Here is a 24878-nt window from a genome sequence, read left to right on the forward strand (position 1 = left end):
AACTGAAGATCTGCAAAAGATCTCCGTGTTGTAGAATTCAAGTAATGACACTGAAATCCAAAGGGACCCATTTCTCTACTAATTCTAGGGACATTTGCCATTAGCCCCAGGACTTTCACTAATTTCTAAATATGTATTGATTTCTAAATCCCAAACTAAGGCACTGAGCCTTCTAGACCTTCCTGGTACTCAAGGCTGCATGGATCTCTGGACTTTATTTCACATTACTATACTTTATATACTCTAGGTCCCACCAAGCTAGCCTACTTATTATTTATTCCTCTTCTATGCCATTCCATCTCCTAACTCTGTACCTGGCACAAGTTATCTCCCAGTTCCCTCCTCACCTCTTCCTTGAGGAATCCCTAGCTTCCCTCAAATGTTAGCTCAAGTGACACATCCTACATGAAATTTCTCCTGAACCTCCTTGTTAAAAATGCCCTCCTCTAAAATGACTATACATATATTTTGTATTTCATTATCTATGTTCAAGTGATTTTTCCCCCCTCCAATAGAATATGAGTTCCCTGAAGGCAGGAACTGTTTTATTGTCATTTTTTATCTATGGTGCCTAGCAGAGAGTCTGGAAAATAACAGGTACATAATAGATGCTTATTGAATGAATGAATTCTGAGATATTTCTTACCCTATTGTTGATTACTTTCCTCTTCTTCCATCACTCCCACTATTATCTTTTACCAAACTATACCAACACTTTTCCTCTTTTTCTTCTTACTCTATTATTTAGTCTGAATAATAAGCAAATATTTTCTAGGATTCATTTACACTCCTCTGAGCTCCATTTTCTCTTATCTATAAAATGAGAGGCTTGGAATCAATGATATCTAAGATCTTTCCCTTCCAGCTCTAACAATTCTGAGGCTCCATAATTACTAAGCTAACCCACATCTAATTTTGGTTCTCTGGAGCCTGGCTAGATCTATCATGATTTTATTATTTTCTAAACCCTTACTTTCTGTCACAGTAACAACTCTAAGACAGAAGGGCAAGGGTTAACAGAGTTAAGTGACTTGTCCAAGGTCACACCACTAGAAAGTGAATGAGGACAGAATTGAACCCAATTCCTGAACTTCAACCTACCTGTCCCTCATCATGATTTTTGTGGTACCTGAAATATCTGTTTCTTTATGACCCTGAAACGAGACGAATCTTCACTCAAATACCCTGTACCCATTTACCTGTTCCCCAAATCCCAGCTAACCTTAAACCAAATCAGGAAGCCTCCTAATTGAGTGAGTATTGGGTTTCTAGCCATAATATTACTTTATTGATCAGCTAATTTAATCAATTTACAAGCATTCACTAAGCACCTATCATGTACTAGTAACTAGGGGATACAAAAACAAAAATTAAACAATCCTTGCCCTCAAGATGAAAGAGAACTGAATTTAAGGACTTTCTCCTTAAGATCTGCCCCTCTCATTGTGGAGGGCAGCACCATTCTCAGTCTCCCAGGCTAACATTAACCTAGGAGTCATCCTGGATTCCTCACTGTCTCTTACCCCGCCTATCCAAGCTGTCTCCAACACCAGTGAATTTAATCTTTGCACCATCTCTCAAATATATCCCCTCCTGTTTTCCGACCCTACGTCCCCTCTGGTGCAGGTCCCAATCACCTCTCATCTGACTATATCATAATCTATGCCAGTGGGTCTGCCTACTTTAGATCTCATCCTCCATTTGGCCAATGTAGGATTTTCCTAAAGCATAGCACACCAACTCCAGTAGCAAATCTAAAATGCTCTGTTTGACATTCAAAGCCCTTTTACAAACTAGCCAATTTTTGCCTTTGCAATATCTTTACACTTTACTCCTCACCATGTATTCTTTGATTCAGTAACACTGACCTCCTGGCTCTTCCATAAACAAGACACTCTATCTCTTGGCTCTGGGCATTTTCTCTGGCTGTGCCCATTCTTGGAATGCTCTCCCTCCTCAATTCTGCCCACTGACTTCCTTGGCTTCCTTTATCCCATTTTTTTTACTAGAAGCCTTTCCCAACCCCCTCTTAGCTCCAGTGCCTTCCCTTTCTTATTTGTCCTATATATAGCTTGCTTTGTCTATATTCATTTGCAGGTTTCCTTCCCTGTTAGACTACAAGTTCCTAGAGGACAGGGACTGTCTTTTGCCTCCTTTTGTATCTCCAGTGCTTAGCACCTCACCGAGCACATAGTATGTGTTTAATAAATGTTTATTAACTGGAACAGCCTCTGTGAAGAGTTCAAGAAAGAGCCAAACAATTGGAGGTGAATAAAAGAATTGATTTTTGGTAGTAAGGACCAAGCCATAATTAGATGATATGAATTTATAGTAGACCGATTGAGAATAGTTGTTTAAATTTCTTCAGTATTCTATTTCTTGTCTCAACAATAAGGAGAAAACAAGTAAATACAAGTGATATAGTGATCTCATTTCAAAAACTGGAATAATTTCATACAACATACCGGTTACTACTAAGGTTCACAAAAAATCCAGAAAACAATTACTTTTCTTATAAGGTCACAACTAATGGGAATGGGAAGAGGAAACTGATGGAAGGCTTCATGAAAGAGGCAATAGCTGAAATGAGATGGAAAGAATGGGTAGGAATTCAGTAACTTAGGGAACAAAGGGAATGACTCAAATAGGAAACAGCATTAGTAGATGAGTAGAGAGAGAAGGAAAAGGACATTTATGAGGGCAGTAAGTAGTAGGTTTTGGCTAGAGCTTAGAGTACAGGAGGTAGTATTAAAAAGGATGCAAGGTCTCAAAGGTCAGGCTAAGAAATACATACTTTACTCAATGGCCAATAGGAATGAAGATGTTCTGAAAAAGAATTCCACATAGACCACATAGATCTATGCACAATTCCTACATTGTACTGCCTACCTATTTTGTCACCAAAGTTAAGAAGAGAATCCAAATTTAGAAAGTTTCTCTTACCTTAATATGACAGTGCATTTTGTACATATTTATATGCTATACACATATGCTATTTCCCAACAGAATGTAAAGTCCTTGGAAAGAGTCCTTTTCTCCCTATGATCTCCAGCATATCTAGCCTGGTCCTTGACACATAGCAGACATTTAAATATTAAGTTATTGATCTTATCTACCAAAAAATTTTTTAATCTTTGTTTAGTTATAAAGAGAAAACCTATATTACCTTTTTTCTATTCTTCCAAAAACTAGCTCTGGGTGGTAGTTCCAAGCTCCTGAATACAGGGACTACTTTTCATTTTAACTTTGTGTCTCTGGTGCTTAGCACAGTGCTTTGTACAACAGTAGACACTTAATAAATGCTTGCTCATGAACTTTAGTTTGGGTAGTCCATAGGAAGAGGAGCCTAAAATATTAACACACATCCATCACTGACTCCTAACTTTTAGTCTCTTTCTAAAAACCAGTACATTTTGTTTATAATCATTTATTTTTTTTGTAAACATGATTTTGAACATTAAACTTATTCTTCAAAAACCTATTTAATGTTATTACAAGGTTATGTATTAAAAATTATGCCTTAGACAATGCTTTCCATGTCTGGTTTACATAATTCTTTTAATAATGAATATAAATACATGTTTTCCATTTAGGATTTTTTAACTGCAGGTGCCATCCTCATGTTGTGAATTCAAAAAATTTGTTATCACTTGTTAGAAAATATGTAAATGCAGTAATATCACATACTAAATATCTAAATATGGATAAAATGAGGTCTTTTCTCTTTAATAATTAGAATCCCATTGTAATTTTTCTTTCCATCTTTATTTGGGTCAGCATTCCCAATGGATAGTATCCTAAAGAAACCATTTAACTGTTTAAAGCAAAGACTTTATTGTCCATTACACAAAAGAATACACCTCAAGGACTCTGCATTGGTAAAATTTAAAATTTAGAGATAACTGTTTAGTAGAGTTTAGTCTCTACTGATGGTTTTAGTTTGCTTACCGATGCAATCTGCTGTCCTTTTCAATTTTGCCTTTTTCTGCTGGGAAGATCTAACCCTGTTTCCAAAATTGTGATAATGTTCATCTCAATGCAAATAAAGAAGAGTTTTGTAGTAGCATCCTAGTTCTTATAGACAATAGAATTTTATCCTATGCTGTTCATCTCTTCTAGCCAATAACTGCCTTCAGATCCAGACAAAGGACCTTTGTCTTCCATATAACAAAGAAATCATGCTAGATATTGCTACCATCGGCAATCATCACTCTTCCCTTCCCAAACTAAGCAATCTGAGACCACAAGCCTCTGTACCACCCAAGCAGCTGGCATAGAACAACTTTTGCAGCTGTTGCCCTATTCATAGTGCTATAATTTCCTTCTTACTAGACATTTGATGAATTTCCAACCCTAGTCCTTACCCACACACTAATGGAAACAGCTTAAAACCCAGACCTGACAAATGTTCCTTCTCTGTTCTCATTCTCCTAAGACCTCAACTGACTACAAAAATTACCCTTTGATAAACTTCATTAGAATAAGTAAGTTCTGTATATGGGGCCTTTTTCTTTCCTCCATGGGTGAAATCTACTTTATCATAAAATTACTGATTTAGAGGGCAATTGCAATTAAATAGTTGAAGTCAACAAGCCAATCAAAAAGTTAGTAACAAGAGTATAAGAATAATGTGGAAAGAAAAAAAGGGAATGATCTTTTCCTTGCTCCCCTCACATCATCTAATATTTCTGCTTGCTTGCAACTTAGTTCTGAAGAGTTATAGCTAATTATTTCTGAAGCCATTATATATGACCAACCTTGCACAATTACAACATAAAATTCTAAAGAAAATGGTCAAAACAGTTCTGAAGAAAGCTCTAAACTTTAACCATTTTCCCAGATTATCAAGTCTTTCAGTTTGCAGTGAGTCTCCTCTTTGTGGTAAGAGGAAAATTGTAAATTGGTAGAGGACAGATTCCCACTCTTTGCAGAGCTTAGTATCTTTAGGAATAAAAGGCTGCATGTACTAGAAGATTTGGTTGAGTGAGTTGGTTTTACTTAACTGTTTATTTCTTTGTCAAAAGGAAACATTGTATAGATAGAGAAATGAGGCATATCCAGAAAATAGTAATAAAAATTAAAAAAAGGTTCAAATAAGGGGGCAGCTGGGTAGCTTCAGTGGATTGAGAGCCAGGCCTAGAGACTGGAGGTCCTGGATTCAAATATGAACTCAGACACTTCCCAGCTGTGTGACCCTGGACAAGTCTCTTAATTACCTTTACCTAGCCCTTACTACCCTTCTGCCTTGGAATGAATACTCAAATATTGATTGTAAGACAGAAGGTAAGAGTTTTTGTTTATTTGTTTTAATTACAACAAAACTGGAGATAACCAGAAATCCAACCTAGAGAGGGAGAGGGTAATTGCAACAATAGTAAACAGAAATTTGGAGGGGGAAAAAAAACATTTCCACAAGACTGCATGAATATTGTGGAGAAATAAAGACATAAAATAGCCCACAACAAAAACAACTTAAGGGGAAAACAGATTAAGGAGAGAGAATTTAAGAATCACTGAACTCCCTGAAAACTATGACTTAAGAAAAAACGTTGGTGCATTTTGTTTCAATAAATCATAAAAGAAAACTGTCTACATATATTAGAATCAAAGGGCAAAGTAAACATATGAAGAATCCCCTAATCACTTCCTGAAAGGCCAAAAGGAAAGTCCTATCAAAGACAACTGAAATCCACAGGGCATGGAGGAAAATGGGTCTTGTTTTTGAGGGTTTTAAAAGAAAAGGAAAAGGAAAGTTAAAAGAAGCATATTAGAGTAGTAAGGAAGAGATTGGAACTTACTAATCCCCTCAGTTAAGATATAAGAAAAGAGGAGTAGATAAATATGAAGGGATGAGTGTAGTGAACATTTGATGAACCTCACTCCTGTTTGAACCAGAAAAAGGAGGATGTCCTGGGTACACAGGCAAAGAGTTTGGTATAGCAAGGGAATGACACTGACTCCATCTTGTGATCTATCTGGATTTATCTCAGTTCCCTTTCTATCCAATCCTGGGTTCAGTCAAGTATCTCTTATGAGAAAACTATATTCAATTATGGGAATGGTGAGAATATTTTATTGTATTGTTTGAACCTAGTCCTGCATGGCTGGAAAGCAAAGCCACCTCTATCTGTTACTTAGAAATCTTTAACTAAAAACCTAGATTATTCTGATAAGAAACAGTCAGGTTCAGAAATTGATACAAAAGGAATTTTCTCTTAATTATATCTTTCAAGCAATTTATGTCTTATCCAAAAACTGCCCCCATATTAGTCAACCATTTATTATTTTCATGTTCCTTTGGTTGAATACTTAGGAGTGGGACACCATTTTTTTCCAACTTGGAAAGTCTCTAATCTTTCCTCCAATTAAGAAATCAGAATACTTAATTATTTTCTTCTAATTAACTGGTCTTACTTGTTTCTAATGCATAAAAATCTGTCTCCCCCTGTATTGGAAGTTCTGTGACAAAGTTGAAGAGGCCTAATGCCAATTTGTTATGAAACTGGCATATTTCAATTAATAAAATTATATTTCTCAGAAACTCAAATCTTTTTTTATTTCCTCAATTATTTCATTTTTCAGGCATCACAGTAGAAATACATGAAACTAAACAAAGAAACAGGAGTGGATAGGGGGAGGAAAGGTAAAGATGAAGGATAATACTGGGGAAATAATAGTCACAAACAAACCTTCCTGATCCTTAAGGAGGAAAGCTAAAAGGAAAGAACTGGGAGCAAAGAGGATTTTATCAATTAGGGAATGCCTTCAAAGGACTTCCTTTTTTCCCCTTTAGTATCACTCCTTCCCCTCAACTTCTCCTCCAACTATAAATAATATTAAATATTATTTATAATATAAATAACATTATATATTATAAATAATATTAAATAATTAAATATAAATTAAAAATTAAATATAAATAATATTAAATAATATTAAAAACAACAAAAACAACAAACAAATAAGTAGAGTTGAGCAAAACAAAGCCATATAGCAAGCCACATTTAAGAATCTACATCTCCTGCCACAACTTGAGTCAATCATGTCTCCATCAAGATGTCAAGAATGTGCTACAGAATAGAATTTCACAGTTTTATATGCAGTCCTTTTGGTGATCTGTGTTGTATATAGAAATTTTTTTGGTCATCTGTTAAGTCCAGAATTTTTAAAAACATCTTAAACAGGAAGATTCATATTCTTGATTTTAAATCTGGTCTCACAACATTAGCTGATGACACCCTGGACTTCACCCTGTTTGCCTCAGTTTCCTCATTTGTAAAAAGAGCTGCTTAGGTATCTTAGACTCACAAACTTTTGTAGGAGTCACAGAAAGGAAGATGTAGATTTCCAAAGGATTTTTATTTAGCCCCCTCTTAATTAAGCTTCTCTAACACATATATTTGTGATAAGATGGAAAGAGTATAATAAGGACTAAGCAGCCAAATTTTAAAAAGAAAAAACTATACAGAACACTACCATAATAAAATTGACTTCTGAAACCAAAATAAATAAGTAAATAAAATTAAAAAATGACTTAAAAAAAGACTGTGACTAATCTTTTCCCTTAGAATGACTGTGAGCTGAGGATGAATTCCCACTGGGAATTTCTAAAATCACTGTTGCCCTAGTAAGTCAATGAATTATGCTATTATATTGTAAATCACTACTTTCCAATTTCAGTTCTCAATATTTGATATTCAACTTACTTCCAAGGGTAGAAAAGGAAAGGAGGATCTGTGGATTGCACTGAATTTTCCCCCTCACCTCCTAAAAAGTAACTTTAGTTCAATCAAAAACTGAATTAAGGAAAATTCTGGGAAATTGTTTTTGTAAATGGCCCAAATTTCCAGTGGCTACTGCAGCTTATTATGTAAAGTAATCCTATATGAAGTTAATTTGTAATATTAAGGATGCCATAAATAATAATCTAAAAATGAATCTGTTGTGCAAATCTATATCTCAAAATACTGGAATTATTTCTAGCAATATATGCTCTTGAATTCTGGGGGCAAGTTATGATAATTTTTGCACATATCTATAAAATACTTTAATATCTTATCAAACAGTTAAATATTTTCTCAATAGAAAATAAATCAGCTTAAATAAACATTTAACATAGGTATTGATCAAATCAAGTTTTAAAGTATCATTTTTTAATAAATCTGTACTATTGATGATTATGTCATTAATCCATTAATCCTACAACAAGAGACCTACCTCTATTTCTGCCATAGATATCTCATCACTTGGGCAGGGCACTGATGACATCTCCCTTTTAACTGTGTCAGAATCAGGAGGGATAGCATTTCCAGACTTGTTATCTGTGACTTGTTTTTCCTTAAGGCAGAAGATTAAAATGAGTTATGAAAATTTGAAAAATATTTTTAAATAGACCTGAGAAGGAATATAAATTCCAAGTTAATTGGTACAAATTGTAAACTGGATTAAAGTACATAGATGAAGCATTCATCTTTCTCCAACCCTTAAATGACCTGCCTGGTCTTCTGGCTACCATTCTCCCAATACTATAAATTCTACTTTTATGTTTCACATCTTTTTCATTTTATTTTATTTTAAGACCTTACTTAACTTATATCTAGGTAACAATAATAGTCTCTTAATTAATTTCTCTCCTTTGATCTTTCCTATAGGACTGCTTCCACGAACACTGAGTTTCTTTCGGTTCTCCAATGCAAATCCTTAAAATCTATAAGAATGAATAGAGCACCCATATCATGAAAAAACTATATAGCTCATGGAAGTCACATATATATAATACTTCTCAGTGTATACCTCCCACTCACTCTCTCTCTCTAACTAAAAGAAAGTTAGGGGTTGAAATGCTTATTTAGCCAAATATCTATTGTGCAGATAAAATTTTTGAAGTCATGTTTATTATAAATGAAAATATTATGAAAACATCCTACTGTACTCACAGAATAATTTTTTTTAATATCTTTCTTTCAAGGGTAGTGGAAAATTCTGAATTCTTATCACCATGAAGATGGATTTCATGTTTTGATGTTTGACACATTCTAAACTCACCTCTAATTTGGAGGGCTGGAGGACAGAGCAATAAATTCCTCCAAAAGCCTTTATAAAAGGATTACAACCTTTCATATAACTCCTTTTTCCATCAGTAGCTCTCAAATTCACAGAACATTATGGTGTATCATCACACTCTTTGTTTTTAACTTATTTTTTTAAGTAGGTAGTCTTCCCCTATTCAATTGTAAGCCCTGTGAGGGCTTTTTCTTATTTATATACCTAGTGCTTAGCACAGTGTCTGGCACACAGAAGGTGCTTAATAAATGTTTACTGAATTGAAATTATAACTGAAATTAGGCTTTGAGTTAAGTACTAAGAGTGTAAACCTTAAAATTTCTTAGACTTATGAATGTTGGAAATTTCACCATTGGGAAATTTCATACTTGGAAAAAATTTCCTACTGATAGTAAGAACTCTATTGGAATGTGAACCCCCTTGGCATGGGAGGATCTTTCTCCTCCCTACCTAAGACTACTTTAGGACAGAAACCTTTTGCTAAACAATGGAAAGGACTTTGACCTATGCTTAAGCATAGAACAGGAAGTTCTTTGAGTCATGATTGATTTTAGAATTAATACAATAGAGATACTTGGAATGACAGAACCAGGTCTTGGAAAATACAATCTCCACCCTACTCAGAGTAAAAGGATTTAGGAAGGGCTGCAGCAAAGGATCAAGATTTAATTATTTGAGAATATGACCTTCAACAGACATGTGCAAAGCCACAGACCTCTGGGCTGTCCTGGGTTAAGCTAGAGCCACCATTGACACAGTAGAAAACATATTTCAGAGGTCATAATTGTTATATATTTCCCTTGCTCCCAAAACATTTTAATTATCACAAGAGGAAGGTGGGAAGTCAGTTAGGATGGACAGGAAAGATTTTTCTCTGAATTCTTTTTTTTAAATTTCTTTAAAAAAAGTCTCAGGATTAATTTCCCCACTGAAAATATAGATAATTATATAAAACTAGAACACTATGAGAATGCAATTGTATCTCTGAAAGCATTTGTCATCTAGTCATTTTCTGTCATGGCTGACTTTTCATGATCTCTTTTGAAGTTTTCTTGGCGAAGATACTGAAATGTCTTGCCATTTCCTTCTCCAGCTCATTTTTATAGCTGAGGAAACTCAGGCAAATAGCATTAAGTGACTTGCCCAGAAACATACAGCTATTGTATGAAAACAGACTTACATTCAGGAAGACTCATCTTCCTGACTAAGGGCCAAATAAAAAAATTATTTCCATACTCATTATTTTATATTCATACACACTGTACTGAGAATACCATGGCATCTAAAATTCTAGTCATCAAAATTTATACTAAATTATATCTTGGCACTGTGTGTTTTTTTTTTTTAATGGTCATCATCCAATTATATTTTAACAGACACCTATTTTTACAAAACTTTTTTTTAAAAACTTCAATTCCAGGGGCAGGAGGCCTGGAGTTGGGAGGACTTGGGTTCAAATCTGGACTCATACACTTCTAAGCTATGTGACCCTGGATACATGACTTGACCCCAATTCCCTAGCCCTTGTCATTCTTCTATCTTAGAATTTATAATATGATAAAAGATATGGGTTAAAAAAAAAAACAAATTTCAACTCCAACTTACCTGTATATTAGGAGACAACTGTTTCCCTGTGTTCATCTCTGCATCTGTCAGAGCTATTACTTCCTTGGACTTCTCAGAATGATTCAAATCTTTAAGCTTTTTAATGGTATTTTCTTTCTCGTCTAACATTGTCTTCAATTCTTTTATTGTATGCTTATAATCCTATATTAAAAACATGATTACTGTGAATCTTAAAACTGCTCAGACTATACCTTAGAAGATTGGTTAAGCTATTCCCCATTTAAACAATGGATGTACTTGATCAGGAATGTATTTGGAACTTTAAAATTACTCCACCCTGCTCAGATAGTGCTTTAGGGGAAGATAAAGTTGTAAACTCCTGATGGAACAATGAAAAAGTCCCTAACTCATACTTATAGTGAAGCTAAAACCTTAAGCTAGGTCTATTTTTAGATCTAATACAAAATGCTAAGTACCTATAAAGATTAAATTAATCACTAAAAAGGTCAAGCAACTTATAAAAGGCAAGAGGTGTGAAGTTTTAGTCTACTAAGAGAAGGTGATAACAAAAGAAGATATGAACTAAGAATGGTCAGTCCTGGGGAAAACGTCTACTGTGATTGGTAGATGTGAAAATTTAGGGGAGGTGACATAAGAGAAATTTCTCTTTAAAAGGAGCTGGCTCTCTGAACTTGGGGGGAGTTCAGACTAGTTGGAGTAGCTGGGTCTCTGAAATCAGTTCAGGAGTTGAGGATTTCAGTGATGGACTAGTGTTTTGCTTGGGACAAATCTTGTGGTGAGTGATTAAAGACTGACTAGTCTCTTAAGGCTCAGGCCCAGGCCATTTGGCCTAGGCCCTTCATACTATTTTCTCTTATTCTCTCTCCCTTTCTTTAATTCCTTCATTTGTATTAATTCAAATCTCCATAAAACCCAGCTGACTTGGGCATTTTCATATTTGGGAATTTTTCCCATGGCGACCACTTATTTTTAATATAAAATCAAGACACTAAAATTATCTTTACAGTTTTGGCATTTCACAGTCTTGAAACCCACATTTTCATGGTCACATTACGCAGATAAAATAATTGAAAGCTAAATGGTGTTGAAGTATCTTTCTATATCAAAATATTTTAAAATTGTAGAAAATCATATTTAGCTCTTCTTCATTTTTAGATTTTAAAAATAAATATCTCAAAATAAACACAGAATTTTTCCCTAAAGAGCTCAAATAACCAATCCAGATACAAAACAATTTTGTTAACTATTGCATTAGAGGGCAATTTTAAAAAATTGTATTCTATATCTTCTCATCATTATGCTTACTTCTATTTTGATCTAATAGGTCAATAATCCAAATATATTCAGACCCATTTAAACCTATTTAATCTATTTGAAGTTGTTACCATTTATTTCCTTTACATTATGGCAAAACTTCTAAACATAGAGTCCATAATTTTGGGGTAGATTTTAGGGGGTGGGGTAGGGGTGGAGGAGAACTCAATAAAAACTCAAAGAATAAAAAAATAAAAAGACAGAGGAGATTTTAAAAACTAGAAGGAATGGTAAGTACTAAAATCCTCAAAACATTACAAATTCCCTTAAGAAATAATATAAGGGGCAGCTGGGTAGCTCAGTGGATTGAGAACCAGGCCTAGAAAAGGGAGATCCTAGGTTCAATTCTGATCTCAGACACTTCTCAGCTGTGTGATCCTGAGCAAGTCACTTAACCCCCATTGCCTAGCCCTTATCACTCTTCTGCCTTGGGACCAATACACAGTATTGATTCCAAGACGGAAGGTAAGGGTTAAAAAAGAAAAGAAATAAAATAAAATAAGACAGGGTAATTAGGTGGTTTGGTGGATAGAAAGTTAGGCCTGAAGAAAGGAGGACCTGGCTTTAAATCTGGCTTCAGACACTTCCTAGCTGTGTGACCCTGGACAAGCCACTCAACCCCAAATTGCCCCAAAGAGCCCTCACTGCTCTTCTGACTTAGAACTGATGCTTAGTATTGATTCTAAGACAGAAGGTATGGGTTTAAAGATTAAATAGATACTATAAGACAAGCAAAAATGAACCAATGCCTGATGACACATAGAATCCTTTGGGAACCCAGGAGAGCATGGTACAACAACAACTAACAGATCAGGAGGGTCAAAGAATATGCAGAAAATCTCACAGAACAAGGGAGAATTGCAAAAACTTAAATATAGTTACAAAATTAAGAAACACAAACTATGAATTTTTATAGAGAATAACAGATCACATTTATATAAAACTGTAAGGTCACAAAATTTTTTACATGCAATAAATCTTATCTGACAATATACTGTCAATGAGTAGTATAGTAATTCCAATGAAACTTAAAGTAGAATGCACTGATCCCCATTCCAAGATTCTTTCTCCTACAATAACTTAACATTTCAAACACACTTTTCAAAGTACGCTGAACTGCAACTTTTTAAAGTTCAGAACTTTACAAATTAGCCAACAGTCCTGTGTTCCAAAGTAAATTAAAAGGTGAAAACAAGCTTTCTCTAACCTTTCCAGGGTCCTCTGATGTAATCTTTTTCAGTTGCTCAATTTCATTATCTTTCTGAATGTTCCTGGAGACCAATGTTTTGAGCTGTATTTCTAATGCTGAAACCAGCTGATCTCTTTCTTCACGCCATTTCTGTAAGTCGTCATCTTTATTTGCTAGCTGTGCAGTAAGTCTTTCCTAAAGAAACCAAAAAAAGAAAAGAAAAAAGAAAAATCATGGGGGAAAAAAGCCTGGATTAACCATAACTTGCATTTTGTTAAAGGATTTCTACCACATGCTTATTATGAACTCCATTTTTATGATAAAAGCCAAATATATACACATTATCATTGTGAAAATAATCAACAAATGCACTAAAAGTCTACTTTGACAATTTTAGGCAAAATAGTGCTCCATTTTTCCAAATGTGTTCTAAAAACGGAATAAAGTCAAGACTGTTCTTTTGATTTTCTGACAAAACTGCATGGAATTAAAACTTCAATTCCATAGCTCATTATAAAGAAAGAAATCCCAATATTATCAAAATGAAAAAACAAAGAATTTGAGGTTATGATAAGAACAAAGGATAATAATGCCATGACCAACTTACCCTGACACTTTTCCTCATCTATCAGTTTGAAGTTGAATGTCCTTGAATTACTAATACATGAGAGGCAGCTAGGTGACTTAGTAGAGAGAAAGGCTGGGAGAGAGGATATCTTGGGTCTGAATCTGACTTCAGATACTTCTTAGCTATATAACCCTGGGCAAGTCACTTAACCCCAATTGCCTAGGCTTTACCGATCTTTTGCCTTGGAACTAATACTTAGTATCCATTCTACAATAGACAGTAAGTGATTAAAAAGTAGTATTAATACCTAGTATCATCTACCACAGAGTGCTGCATATTGGAAACTACTTCATAAACTTAAAGTACTTTGGAAAAGTGAGTTATTATTTTAAAAAGAAAAAAATTCCTGAATATCATCCATGGAATTAAATGAATTAAATGTATATAATTTCTTGTGGTTTTGTTTTTAGTTTTGGATCAATGTCAAATGATGTATATATTTTAGAAAAATTCATTAAAGATCAAGTAGGAATTAAATGTCTGTTGGATGAATACATAAGATAATTTATCCATCTTTTAGGGCATCAAATTTCTTAATCCTTTAAAATAAAGGAGTTAAAGTACATAATCTCTAAAACATTTCAACTTTAAATTTCTATGATTTATTTATTTATGGGTAAAGAATAAAATTCTCCAACTATATTATAAACTTCTTAGATGTAAATTCCTTAAGAGAGGGACAAAGTTGTCTACTTCAAATAATGGGGTTTCTGTGGTGGGTGGAGGAGAAGCAAGAACTCAAAAGAGGCATAGACAGACAATCAATTCTGCAGCTTCACACAATCAATGACAGAGGGAGAGGGGATGTAAAAGCCATATAGAAAAACAAGGACCTTTGGAGAGACTGTATTCTGCCTGTCTGTACTGCTAACAGCTAGTCATTTCCTAAGAGATGGACTGTATCGTAATGCAAAGTAACTGAAAAGACTATGGAAACAGCACAGTACTGGGTAATCAGTAATGAAAAATGCTTCCCTCTTCTCAGTAAAGTGGTATAAAACATTCCATATATGTGGACTTCTACCTTTCAGAGAGGGAGGGAAGGAAGTAGGAAGAAAGGGGGGGGAGAAGAAAGAAGAAGCAACAAGAAACAATGAATATGATACATTCAGAAAAAGAAGAGAAAATTTGATGTACCGATAGAGATCAAGGAAAGTAAAACCAACAGTATATAACCATGAGCATAATGAATGTCAAAATCAATCTTCATCCCAGAGAGAGAAGGAAGGGAAACTAAAAGAATGGATTGAGGCATGTAATGCGGGTGAAGCTTAAATTTTTGTCAGAAGGCAGGATCCAGGGGAAGGGTACATATTGGGGAAAAGATTGGATGTTTGATAAAAAGGTATAAATAAAAACTGAGGGCAAAATGATCTTAAATAGAATCCTGGCCTCAGAATCAGAAAAACTTGTGTTCAAGTCCCACATCTCCCACAGATTGACTGTGTGACTCATCCATGTGGCCCTTAACCTCTCAAGTGTTCCAGACAATTCCAGAATATGAAAAGACAAGATCTTTCTTTGGTCTTCTCAGAGTTAATCTATAAAAACCACAATAGATATTCAACAATGTTTCCCAAGATGGTAAAGGAAAACACTGAGATCCTTCAGATCTTTCCCTCAGACAGAGGCAAAGATGTTACTTCCTCCAGCCCTGAGAGAGAGTAATTGACATAGAAAACCAGTTATAACTGTCAGCAGTTGAAATTAACATGCTCTTTCAGCTCTGCTTCAAACTTCGGTTCTTTTCTCAAGCAGCCACTTTACTTCTTATCCCTAAACTAATGAAACAATACTTATTTTCTAATATCATCCTTACAGTATGTAGCACCTACCATTAAAGGTTTGAATGAACTAAACTTTCTCACAGTTTTGGGAATAGAAGAATTTTGTGTAAAAGAAAATTCTTCCCCTGAGGAGATTCCTAATAAAGTTGGGCTCTTCCTATTATTATTTATATTTTTATAATAAAATCACTGTACAACTATAACATGAAGCTATCCAAAGGGATGAAAGGCTGCATTCAATAGTCCTAGATAATTTGTTATTGTTATATCTTATTCACCAATACCCAAATGATCTTTTTGTCATTTGTCAGGTATATTATGGCTTGGTTCCATTTAACTGATCATCATGTCCTTGAATAAATCTTTTCCCCTCCAGGTAGGGGAATCTCTTTCTGTGCAAAATATCCTACCCAGACATAATACAATGGCTTCTAGAGTCAGTACCCCTGGCTCTTTCTTCTTTGTCACAGCCTTAAGAGTGGCTGAAACCCACCCTCTAGAGGAAAACAAGTGAGTTCAACTTTTCCTGAAGAAAACTGAGAATCTAGAAGAGGACAGTGAAGATGCTTCTTCAAATCAATTTTAATGCCCCCACAGGGAGACACACAAAGAGTAAATCTAACAACTAAAGACACTGAGTCTTCCACCTACCACTTCACTATGAAGTTGTAAACAACGGGCTCGGTCTTCAACATATTTTTTCATCTCTCTGTTTCTATGGGTCTCAGCTTCTTTTGCTTGAGTGATTAGCATCATTTTTTCTTCTAACCATTTCTTTCTATCATCTTGATGTTTCTGTTCTGATTCCTATAATACAAAAAATTATGAGGATCAAAATTATTTAGAATGGTTTACACAGTCTGCAAAAGTTCCTTCATTGAAGATCTTTTTTGAAACAAAGTTTCAATATAATTATACAAATTATGAAAGGCTCCTGGAAGGAACAGAATGGACAAGCTTCTGAAGGTCTATTCCTGTCTGGATTACACTTATCAAATATTCCTTAATTTAGGGATGTGACATATAGAAGAGCTCTAAACACAACATGAAGAAGATAACATCAAATTGAAGAATATCAATATTGGAAAGGATCTTAGAAATCTAGTCCAACCCCTTTAATTTACAAATGAGGAAACAGGTCCAAGGAGGTTATTAAATAACTTCACCAAGGTCACACAGTGATAGTGTCAGAATTAGAACCCTCATCTTTTGGCTACATTTTTAGGACAACTGTACTTGCAGGTAAATTAACATATTTGGTAAATTCTCTTAAGCTCCTACAGGGTTATGGTTCTATTTGTTTGCAGTATCATTCTAGACTAATTGAAACAACAATATTTCTAATAGCTTCATTTTCACATGAGGACAATCTCAATCTGTTTCATGACATTTAGCTTAATAATTTTAAAAAGTTTTGCTTTGGTCAGAGCACATTTGAATTTCCACACTAAAAAGATTTAGGATCTTTTAAAGATTTCTCTCAGCTCCAAACCTTCAATAACTATGAAATAAATCTATCAGCACTATGTTAGGCAAAGGGATGCAATGAATAGCCACAGTGTGGCCATAAATTTGAGGTATTAAAGAAAATTCCTAATCTCTTCTTTATAAAAGCATTTGTTATTGAACATCCTAAATTTTGAAGGCCCTGTAATATTAAGCAAAATGTGTTTAATTGTTGCTCTCTAATTCTTTCCCACAAAACTACCTTTAAGATGACATTTAAAGGAGAGACAAACTGATATAACATTTGGTAAATACTATGAAAAGAATTAGTTATCAGGCATTCAGGTCCTGAAGCAGCAATTTTAAAAAATGTTTAAATTTAATTTAATTTAAATAATTATTTCATTTTATTTTTATATATTTGTTTTATTTACTTATATTTTATATAACAAAATTATTTACTTACATTAAATTTAAATAATTAAAATTTTAAAACCAAAATGATATTATAACAGAAATTCATTTTCCTAGATGTCATTTTTCTCATCCCAATTTTCCTAAAGAAATTTTAAGGTTTTAAAACATTGTTGGGGATAAAAAGTAGTGTGGCCAATACTGAAATGGAAGAAACTCATCATTATCCAGTAAGAGAATTTCAGTTTGCAGGAGCCCAATACTTCTTCACTGCAAATCTAATTTTCATGGCACAAACTTTGCTTTAAGAAAGAATCTCTACTACTTAGCTTTCCTAAGCTTATAATTAAATACACACACACACACACACACACACACACACACACACACACACACACACACACACACACACACATTATATCTCAGTGTGCATTTATATATGCAATATATATGTAACATATGAATTACAACATTCCACCTACCCATTCCACACAACCTCAGTTTTAGTAGCCTGAACACATTTCAGTAACTTGGTCATCTTAAGCTAACTAGGTAGTCTACTATCTTTACATACAATTGGAAGTGAAGATAATATTACCTGTAACTGTTCCTGTAAATGATTGAGCTTTTCACTAAGAACATCTGTGTTTTCTTTATTACTTTGATTTTCTTCTTGTGGTCTCTGATCTCTGATTTTGGTCTCCAGATTCTTATATTTTTCCTTCCATTCTTCCAACTCTAATGATAAACATAAGGGGACCAAGAAAAAAGTGGAGCATGAAAAAGAAATATGGAAAACCTAAAATGCTATACAGGTACAGGGATTTTCTTTTTTACTTTTATTTTGGTTTTGTTCCAGATCTACAATTTCATCAGTGTTGGGGAACTCACTGTGGGAAAATTCCCTCTACCACGTAAATTAACAATTCACCTCGATTTTATGGTAAGAATTGCTGGGTATATTGGAAAGTTGTGGCTTGCTTAAGTTTAAAATGTATTTAACTAGCAGAATGTGTCAGAGGCAGGACTTAACCCAGGTTACCTTGGCTCCAAGGCCCTTTTTCTTCTACCTATTCCTCCACTGATGACTGTCACAGATTAATTACCATTAATACTTATCAATTATTGTAGTAATATACCTACATAATTGCTACCTGTGCTCAGCAGACTGCGCCAATTCTGAGGAATCCCAATTTCTAAGTATACAACATTTGAAGTATTACTAGGATATTAGGTACCAGTGGGAAGCAAAGTTGAGATACAGGAGTGAACCCATGGTCTTCTCAACTCCCTTGGACAAAGAAACACTGCTCTTAAGATGTGACAAAAATAGAATGTTGCATTCAATGCAAAATTTTCTCTACTTTCTATAATGTTTGAGATTTTTCAGTTTTGTTTCTAGACAAGCTGGAGTAAAAACTTATTCTAGTAAGAGGAAATTCAATAAAGTTAAGTGTCAAGTCTTATAATTGCCACCAAAAAAAAAAAATCAACTTAGGAAGAAGAGTTTTCTTGACTCCAGGCCAGGCACTCCCTGCACTATGATAACGCCCAGCTGCCAATGTACCACATATGTAATTATGGTATTATTAAAGTAGAAAAAAAGTAGAGAAAAAATAAGAGCTGCACATTTGAAATATTGCAAATAGTTCATTGTTTTCTACCTGATGTTAGCATTACAACTTCTTCTGATCTGTTTGCAAGCATTTCTTCCATTTCCACTTGAGTTTGTTCCTGTTCTTCCATTGTTACTCTCATTCCCTCGATTATCTTCTCTTTTATATCCAGATCTGAAATTTTAAAGTCATTTCAAATATTATTACAATTCAAAATATTGCATTTCCTTTTATTCTTCACAATTGAGAGTCTTCTATGGGAGGTGAAAGTGCTTTCTAAATACAGGTAACACTTTGAAATATACATAAAATATATTTGAAACTCATTCATCTCCAAGCTTAAGATAAAGGTTTATTAAGCAACTTTTCCGACACTTTTTAGTCTTATAAATAAGTTTTCAATATCTGTACTTGGTATGCAAACACTGACTCAATCCAAAAATCAAGGCTTTAACTACTAAAAAGTTTAGTTCATCGAGATGAACTAAAACTTTAAAAATATACAAATTCCATTTACATTTGTACAAATAATACAGCACTGAAATTCAAGAAATTATTCTCACTCTCATTTTTGTATAAAAATGTTTTTGTATAAAAATTTTTGTATAAAATAACTGTATAAAAAATGAAGTATGAGCAGCTGGATGGTTTTGTGGCTTGAGTATCAGTGGAGACAGGAGGTCCTGTGTTCAAATAGAGCCTCAGGTACTTCCTGGCTGTGTGATACTGGACAAGTCACTTAGCACCAGTTCCTTAGCCCTTACCAGTCTTCTGCTTTAGAACTAATACTTAGTTATCAATTCTAAGACAGAAAGTGAGAGTTTTAAAATAAGTGAATAAATAAATGAATGAATGAATAAAAGAATGAGGTAACACTTCCACTAGAAACATTTTCCATTTAGAAAAGGCACAGTTTTTTAAAAAAGATACATAACCATAATGATTACATATGGAAAGAGTTAATTATAACCTTTAAGTTAATTCAGTAAAACACTTTATTCTGTAAAAGAAACACTCAAGCAAGAACCTAGTCTTCTGCTTTTATGGGGTTTATGATTTTTGCTAATATTTTCCCAAGAATAATATAAAAATGAGAAGTCATTCAAACCTAGTCACCCTTTTTCCATTTTGTAAAAATATGCACTACTAATTTTATCTCACTTAAGAATTTTAAAGGAAATTTCAAAACAAATGTAAAATAGAACACATTTAGTCTAATTTTTATAGTCTATTATTCCTTACCCTTATGTATGTTCTGACATTGTTGTAGAATTTCTTCAGAATTCTGATTACTCAGCTGTTCCTGAAAAAAATTAAAGAAAATAGGTTAACAAACCTACACCTTAAACTTTAGAAACTACAAAACAGGAAAACAATTGAAAACTGTAATTAGCCACATCTAAGACAGTGCCAGATTAAAGCTTCAAAGTTGCTTTTAACTTGGAGGGGAAAAAAAGAGTCAAAACAATACAAACTCTCCCTCTACTTCCATATCTACCAGATTCAATAAAAATTATCTTTGTTTTTCTCTCTTGATATAAACTTAAGAGGCAAGACCAGGAAGAGGAGAAGCCCAGTAAATTTCTTTTTAGAACTGATTATCCAAGACCTAAAAAAAAAATAGAAATGAGTCAAGGAACTCTGTTCCCTAAGAGGCCAGGGTGACCCAATAATGGGCCAGTCAGGTATATCCTATACCCTTCCACAATTGGCACTGAGAGATTACCCTATGATTTCAATGATGTAAAGTATTCCTGGTGTGGAAACTCCCACCATACTGATGCAGACCAGTAACTCATACGTAACTTGAAGTTCTAAGTTAAGTGATTGGTTCACGGTCACACAGCAGATTATGTCAGACATAAGACTTAAGCAGAATATAAGCCTTTCTGACTCCAAGGCCTATACCCTCTTCCCTAAATAATGCTTCCATTTTTTCTTTCCCTGACTTACTTATAATTTCTGAATATCCTGTGAATGAATAGAATAGTAGCTATATATCTGTAATTTCCACAATGTGACAAGGGAATCACTTTAAAAGACTGATATATATTAATTTAAGGTCGCCAAGGAATTCAGCTATGTAATTCCTAAATGAAAACTCAAGTTTGCAGTCAATCTTTTATGGAGTTTAATTACAATAGGAGGAAGAAAGGAATTAGAGATAGAGAGAGAGAAAAAAGGAGAGAAAGGAATAGGGCTTAAATACCCCTTCTGTTTAGGCTGGGCCAAAAGGCCCAAGCCCTTAGATAGCTGGGGCAAAGAAAGGAGATCAGTCCCTATTACTCACGTGACCAAAATGGAGAAACAGTCTCAGAGGCCCCCACCTTCAGTTTCCTTCAGAGCAAGCTTCTCAGAGTACACTGCCACCACTCCGATCAACTCTTCAACCCCCGAGTCTTCAGACCCCCCTCATCTTTAAGGAAACCATCCAAGTTGCCTCCCCTCAGTTTTCACATCTACCAATCACTGTCCATCAATTTCCCTGTGCCAATGGAGGCTCTAGCTTAACCCAGGACCGCCCAGAGGCTTTGCACATATCTGTTGAAGGTCATATTTTCAAATGATTAAATCTTTGCTCCTTTGCTACAGCCCTTTCTAAATCCTGTTAACCTGAGTAGGGTAGAGATTGGAATAATTAAATTTTGATCTAGGCTGCAGCCCTTACTCAATCCTGTTAGGACTGAATAGGGTGGAGATTGATTCCAAGTATCTCCATTGTATCAATTCTAAAATCAATCATGACTCAAAGAAATTCCTGTTCTATGCTTAAGCATAGGTCAAAGTCCTTTCCATTGTTCAGCAAAAGGTTTCTGTCCTAAAGTAATCTTAAGAAGGGAAGAGAAGGAACCTCCCATGCCAATGGGGTTCCCATTCCAATAGACTATCAGTAAGAAATTTTCCAAGTATGAAATATCCCAATGGTGAAATTTCCAACATTTATAAGTCTAAGGAATTTTGAGGTTTACAACAAAATTATAAAATCTTAACACTGGAAGAAACCGTTAGGTATGCAAGATCTAAATACCTCATCTTACAGATGAAGAAATTGGTAGAATGTGACTTAACAAAGACTACAAAGAGAAACTCAAACACAACTCTTCCTTGTTGCTAGTACTAGGACTAGTACTACGTGGAGTTGTTATGGTATGTGCTTTACAATTATTATTTCAACTGATCCTCATAACAACTCTGGGAGATATATATATACCCTTTTTACAGATGAGAAAATTGAGACAAATAGCAATTAAGTGACTTGCTCAAGGTCACCCAGCCAATAAGAATCTGAGGCTGGATTTAATCTTCCTGACTCTAGTCACCTAGCTGCTCTTTCCACTGTTCTTTCATTACCCCATACTATCTCCCTAGCAAGATCATAAGATCACAGATCTGGAGCTAGATAGGGCTTCAGAAGCTATCTTGTCCCAAATCTTTATTTTACATAATTAGTACAAAGATGTTAAGTGACTTGTCCAAATATCAAAGAAGCACTACATGTACATGTAAGGATACACATACACACATGGTTATATACATGTATACACTTATATTCATACTATTTTTATATGTTTAATATTTAAGGTAAAGATAAGATTATAGTTAACTAATAAGGATAGAAATAGGGCTAGCGAATACAGTGATCGGGATGATGTTCTTTTATTTTCATTTTATTTTTTAATTTTTTTTCCATGGTTACATGATGCATGTTGTCTCCCTCTTCCTTCCCTCCTCCTGGAGCTAACCAGCAATTTCACTGCATTATACATATTATCACCCAAAACCTATTTCTATATTATGGTGGTGTTCTTTTAAGGGGCATGATAAAAATGTTAGGAAAAGTATTAAGGAAAGCAATAGAGCTAATGAATGGGGACCAGTTAAGAACATAAATAGGTTTAGGGAAACAATGGTAAAAGGAATGGAGTTAATGTTAGAATTAGTTAAGAAAGAACTGGAAACTCAAGGTATGTGCATCAGTTGGGGAACAGCTAAACAAGTTTGGTCTATGCTTGTAAGTAATACTATTATACTATTAGAAATGACAAATAAGATGATCACAAAAAAATCTGGAAAAACGTATATGAAATAATACAAAGTGAAATGAGCAGAACCAGGAAAATGTTATTATACACAGTAACAACAATAATATATGATGATCAACTATGAATGACTTAAATATTATCAAAAAGGCAAGGATCCAAGACCACTCCTAGAGACTCATGACCAAAAAAAGATTATCCACCACCATAAACAGAAGGAGTTTGAATGTAAATTGAAAAATACCATTCTTTACTTTTTCCTCCATGAATCTTTGTCTAAAGTAATATGTGTCAATAGCATGATGAATATGAAAATATGGATTATATGAAAATGTATTTACAATCTATATCAGATTATCTGCCTCTTGAAAAGGGAGAAAAGGTAGAAGGGAGAGAGAGAACATAGACTGCAAAATATAAGAAAATGAATACTAAGAAATTGTACTGACATATAATCTGGAAAAAAATTAAAATTTATAACAATTAAAAGAAAATTTTTTTTAAAGACTTCAGTAAGGAACAACCTCAAAAAGTCAAGTAAGTCCCAAAGTAAACAATACTAAATAGGTTTAAAATGCATCCCAATTTGCAGATTCAGTTTATTCTTGTATCTAGCACTAGCTGATCAATGTCAAATTTCTATTAACCCTTTTAAACACAGTAAACAATAAAAAAAGATATCAACCTAAAAGTTTAGAAAGAAATACCAAAAGATGAATATATTTAGTAATGTTTTAGGAGGAAAAACACATGACAATATCTTTACAGAAATAGAATAGGACCTAAGCTTATCTGTCACCATATAAACAATTCATATGTAGTTTTTAGGACTTTTGAGAAGAGGAATAACTAAGTAGCTCAACCTACTCCATGTCAATCAGACCCAAAAAGCAACTGAAATGAGAGAAAATTTCTAATAGCAAAATATCTCCAGGGTAATCACAGGAACATAAATTCTGAACTGAAAGAGATGTTGGAGATTATGTAGTTTAACCCCCTCTTATTACAAATAAAAGAAAATAAGGTCAAGTTATATCCAAGATCACAAAGGACAATAAAACACAAAGTCTACTGGGGAATACTAAGGAAGGCATTAATATCTAAAACTAGAACAGGATTAGGATACTCATTTAAAGTTTCCTATTATCTATTTTTATGTGACATAAAATTGAAAATGCTAGTAATTAAAATAAAATATGAAAAATAAATTGAGGGATAAGAAGGGGGAACAGAGCAAACTAAAATACTTGTAGACAACATGATCAAAGAATATAATGTATGTAAAAGACATCAAGCTGATATAGAAAATAAACTGGGGGCCAGAAGTCAGGAAGACGTAAATTAAAATCCAACCTCAGACAATTACTGGCTGTGTGACCCTGGAAAAGTCACTTAACCATGTTGGCCTAAGTTTCTTCATCTGTAAAATATTCTGAAGAAAAAATGACAAATCATTCCATTATCTTTGCCAAGAAAAACCCAAATAGGGTCACAAAGAATAGAACTCAACTGAAAAATACCTGAACAACAAAGGGCTTATATGGATCTAGAAAACAAGGGGAATTACATATGCAAAAATAATATGGATAATAAATGAGTTCTGTAAAGTCACAGAATGGAAGGTAAATCTTCAAAAATCTACTGGATTCATATATACCAGCAATAAACAGCTATAAGAAATTACGTTAACAATGTTAACAAAAATTCACAAAATCTTAGAACTAGGAGAATATAGTGAAATACATAAAAGATGGGATATATGATGAAATTTAACAAAGAGAAATCTAATAATAA

General features: G+C 34.0%; 1 protein-coding gene across 3 annotated transcripts in view; it reads right to left on the reverse strand.

Annotated features, from left to right (window-relative positions):
• KIF20B (kinesin family member 20B) overlaps window positions 1-24878 on the reverse strand; it is a 97260-nt gene that overhangs the window by 11622 nt on the left and 60760 nt on the right. For all 3 annotated transcript variants that reach the window (XM_016428024.2, XM_016428026.2, XM_016428023.2), the window contains exons 23-29: window positions 20287-20347; window positions 19093-19218; window positions 18027-18166; window positions 16220-16375; window positions 13172-13348; window positions 10669-10830; window positions 8218-8337 (exon numbers count right to left, since the gene is read on the reverse strand). In XM_016428024.2, coding sequence (XP_016283510.1) covers window positions 8218-8337; window positions 10669-10830; window positions 13172-13348; window positions 16220-16375; window positions 18027-18166; window positions 19093-19218; window positions 20287-20347 — 942 coding nt within the window. The remainder of the gene's footprint in view (window positions 1-8217; window positions 8338-10668; window positions 10831-13171; window positions 13349-16219; window positions 16376-18026; window positions 18167-19092; window positions 19219-20286; window positions 20348-24878) is intronic.

This window comes from Monodelphis domestica, chromosome 1, assembly GCF_027887165.1.
Source record: "Monodelphis domestica isolate mMonDom1 chromosome 1, mMonDom1.pri, whole genome shotgun sequence".
Lineage (NCBI taxonomy): Eukaryota > Metazoa > Chordata > Mammalia > Didelphimorphia > Didelphidae > Monodelphis > Monodelphis domestica.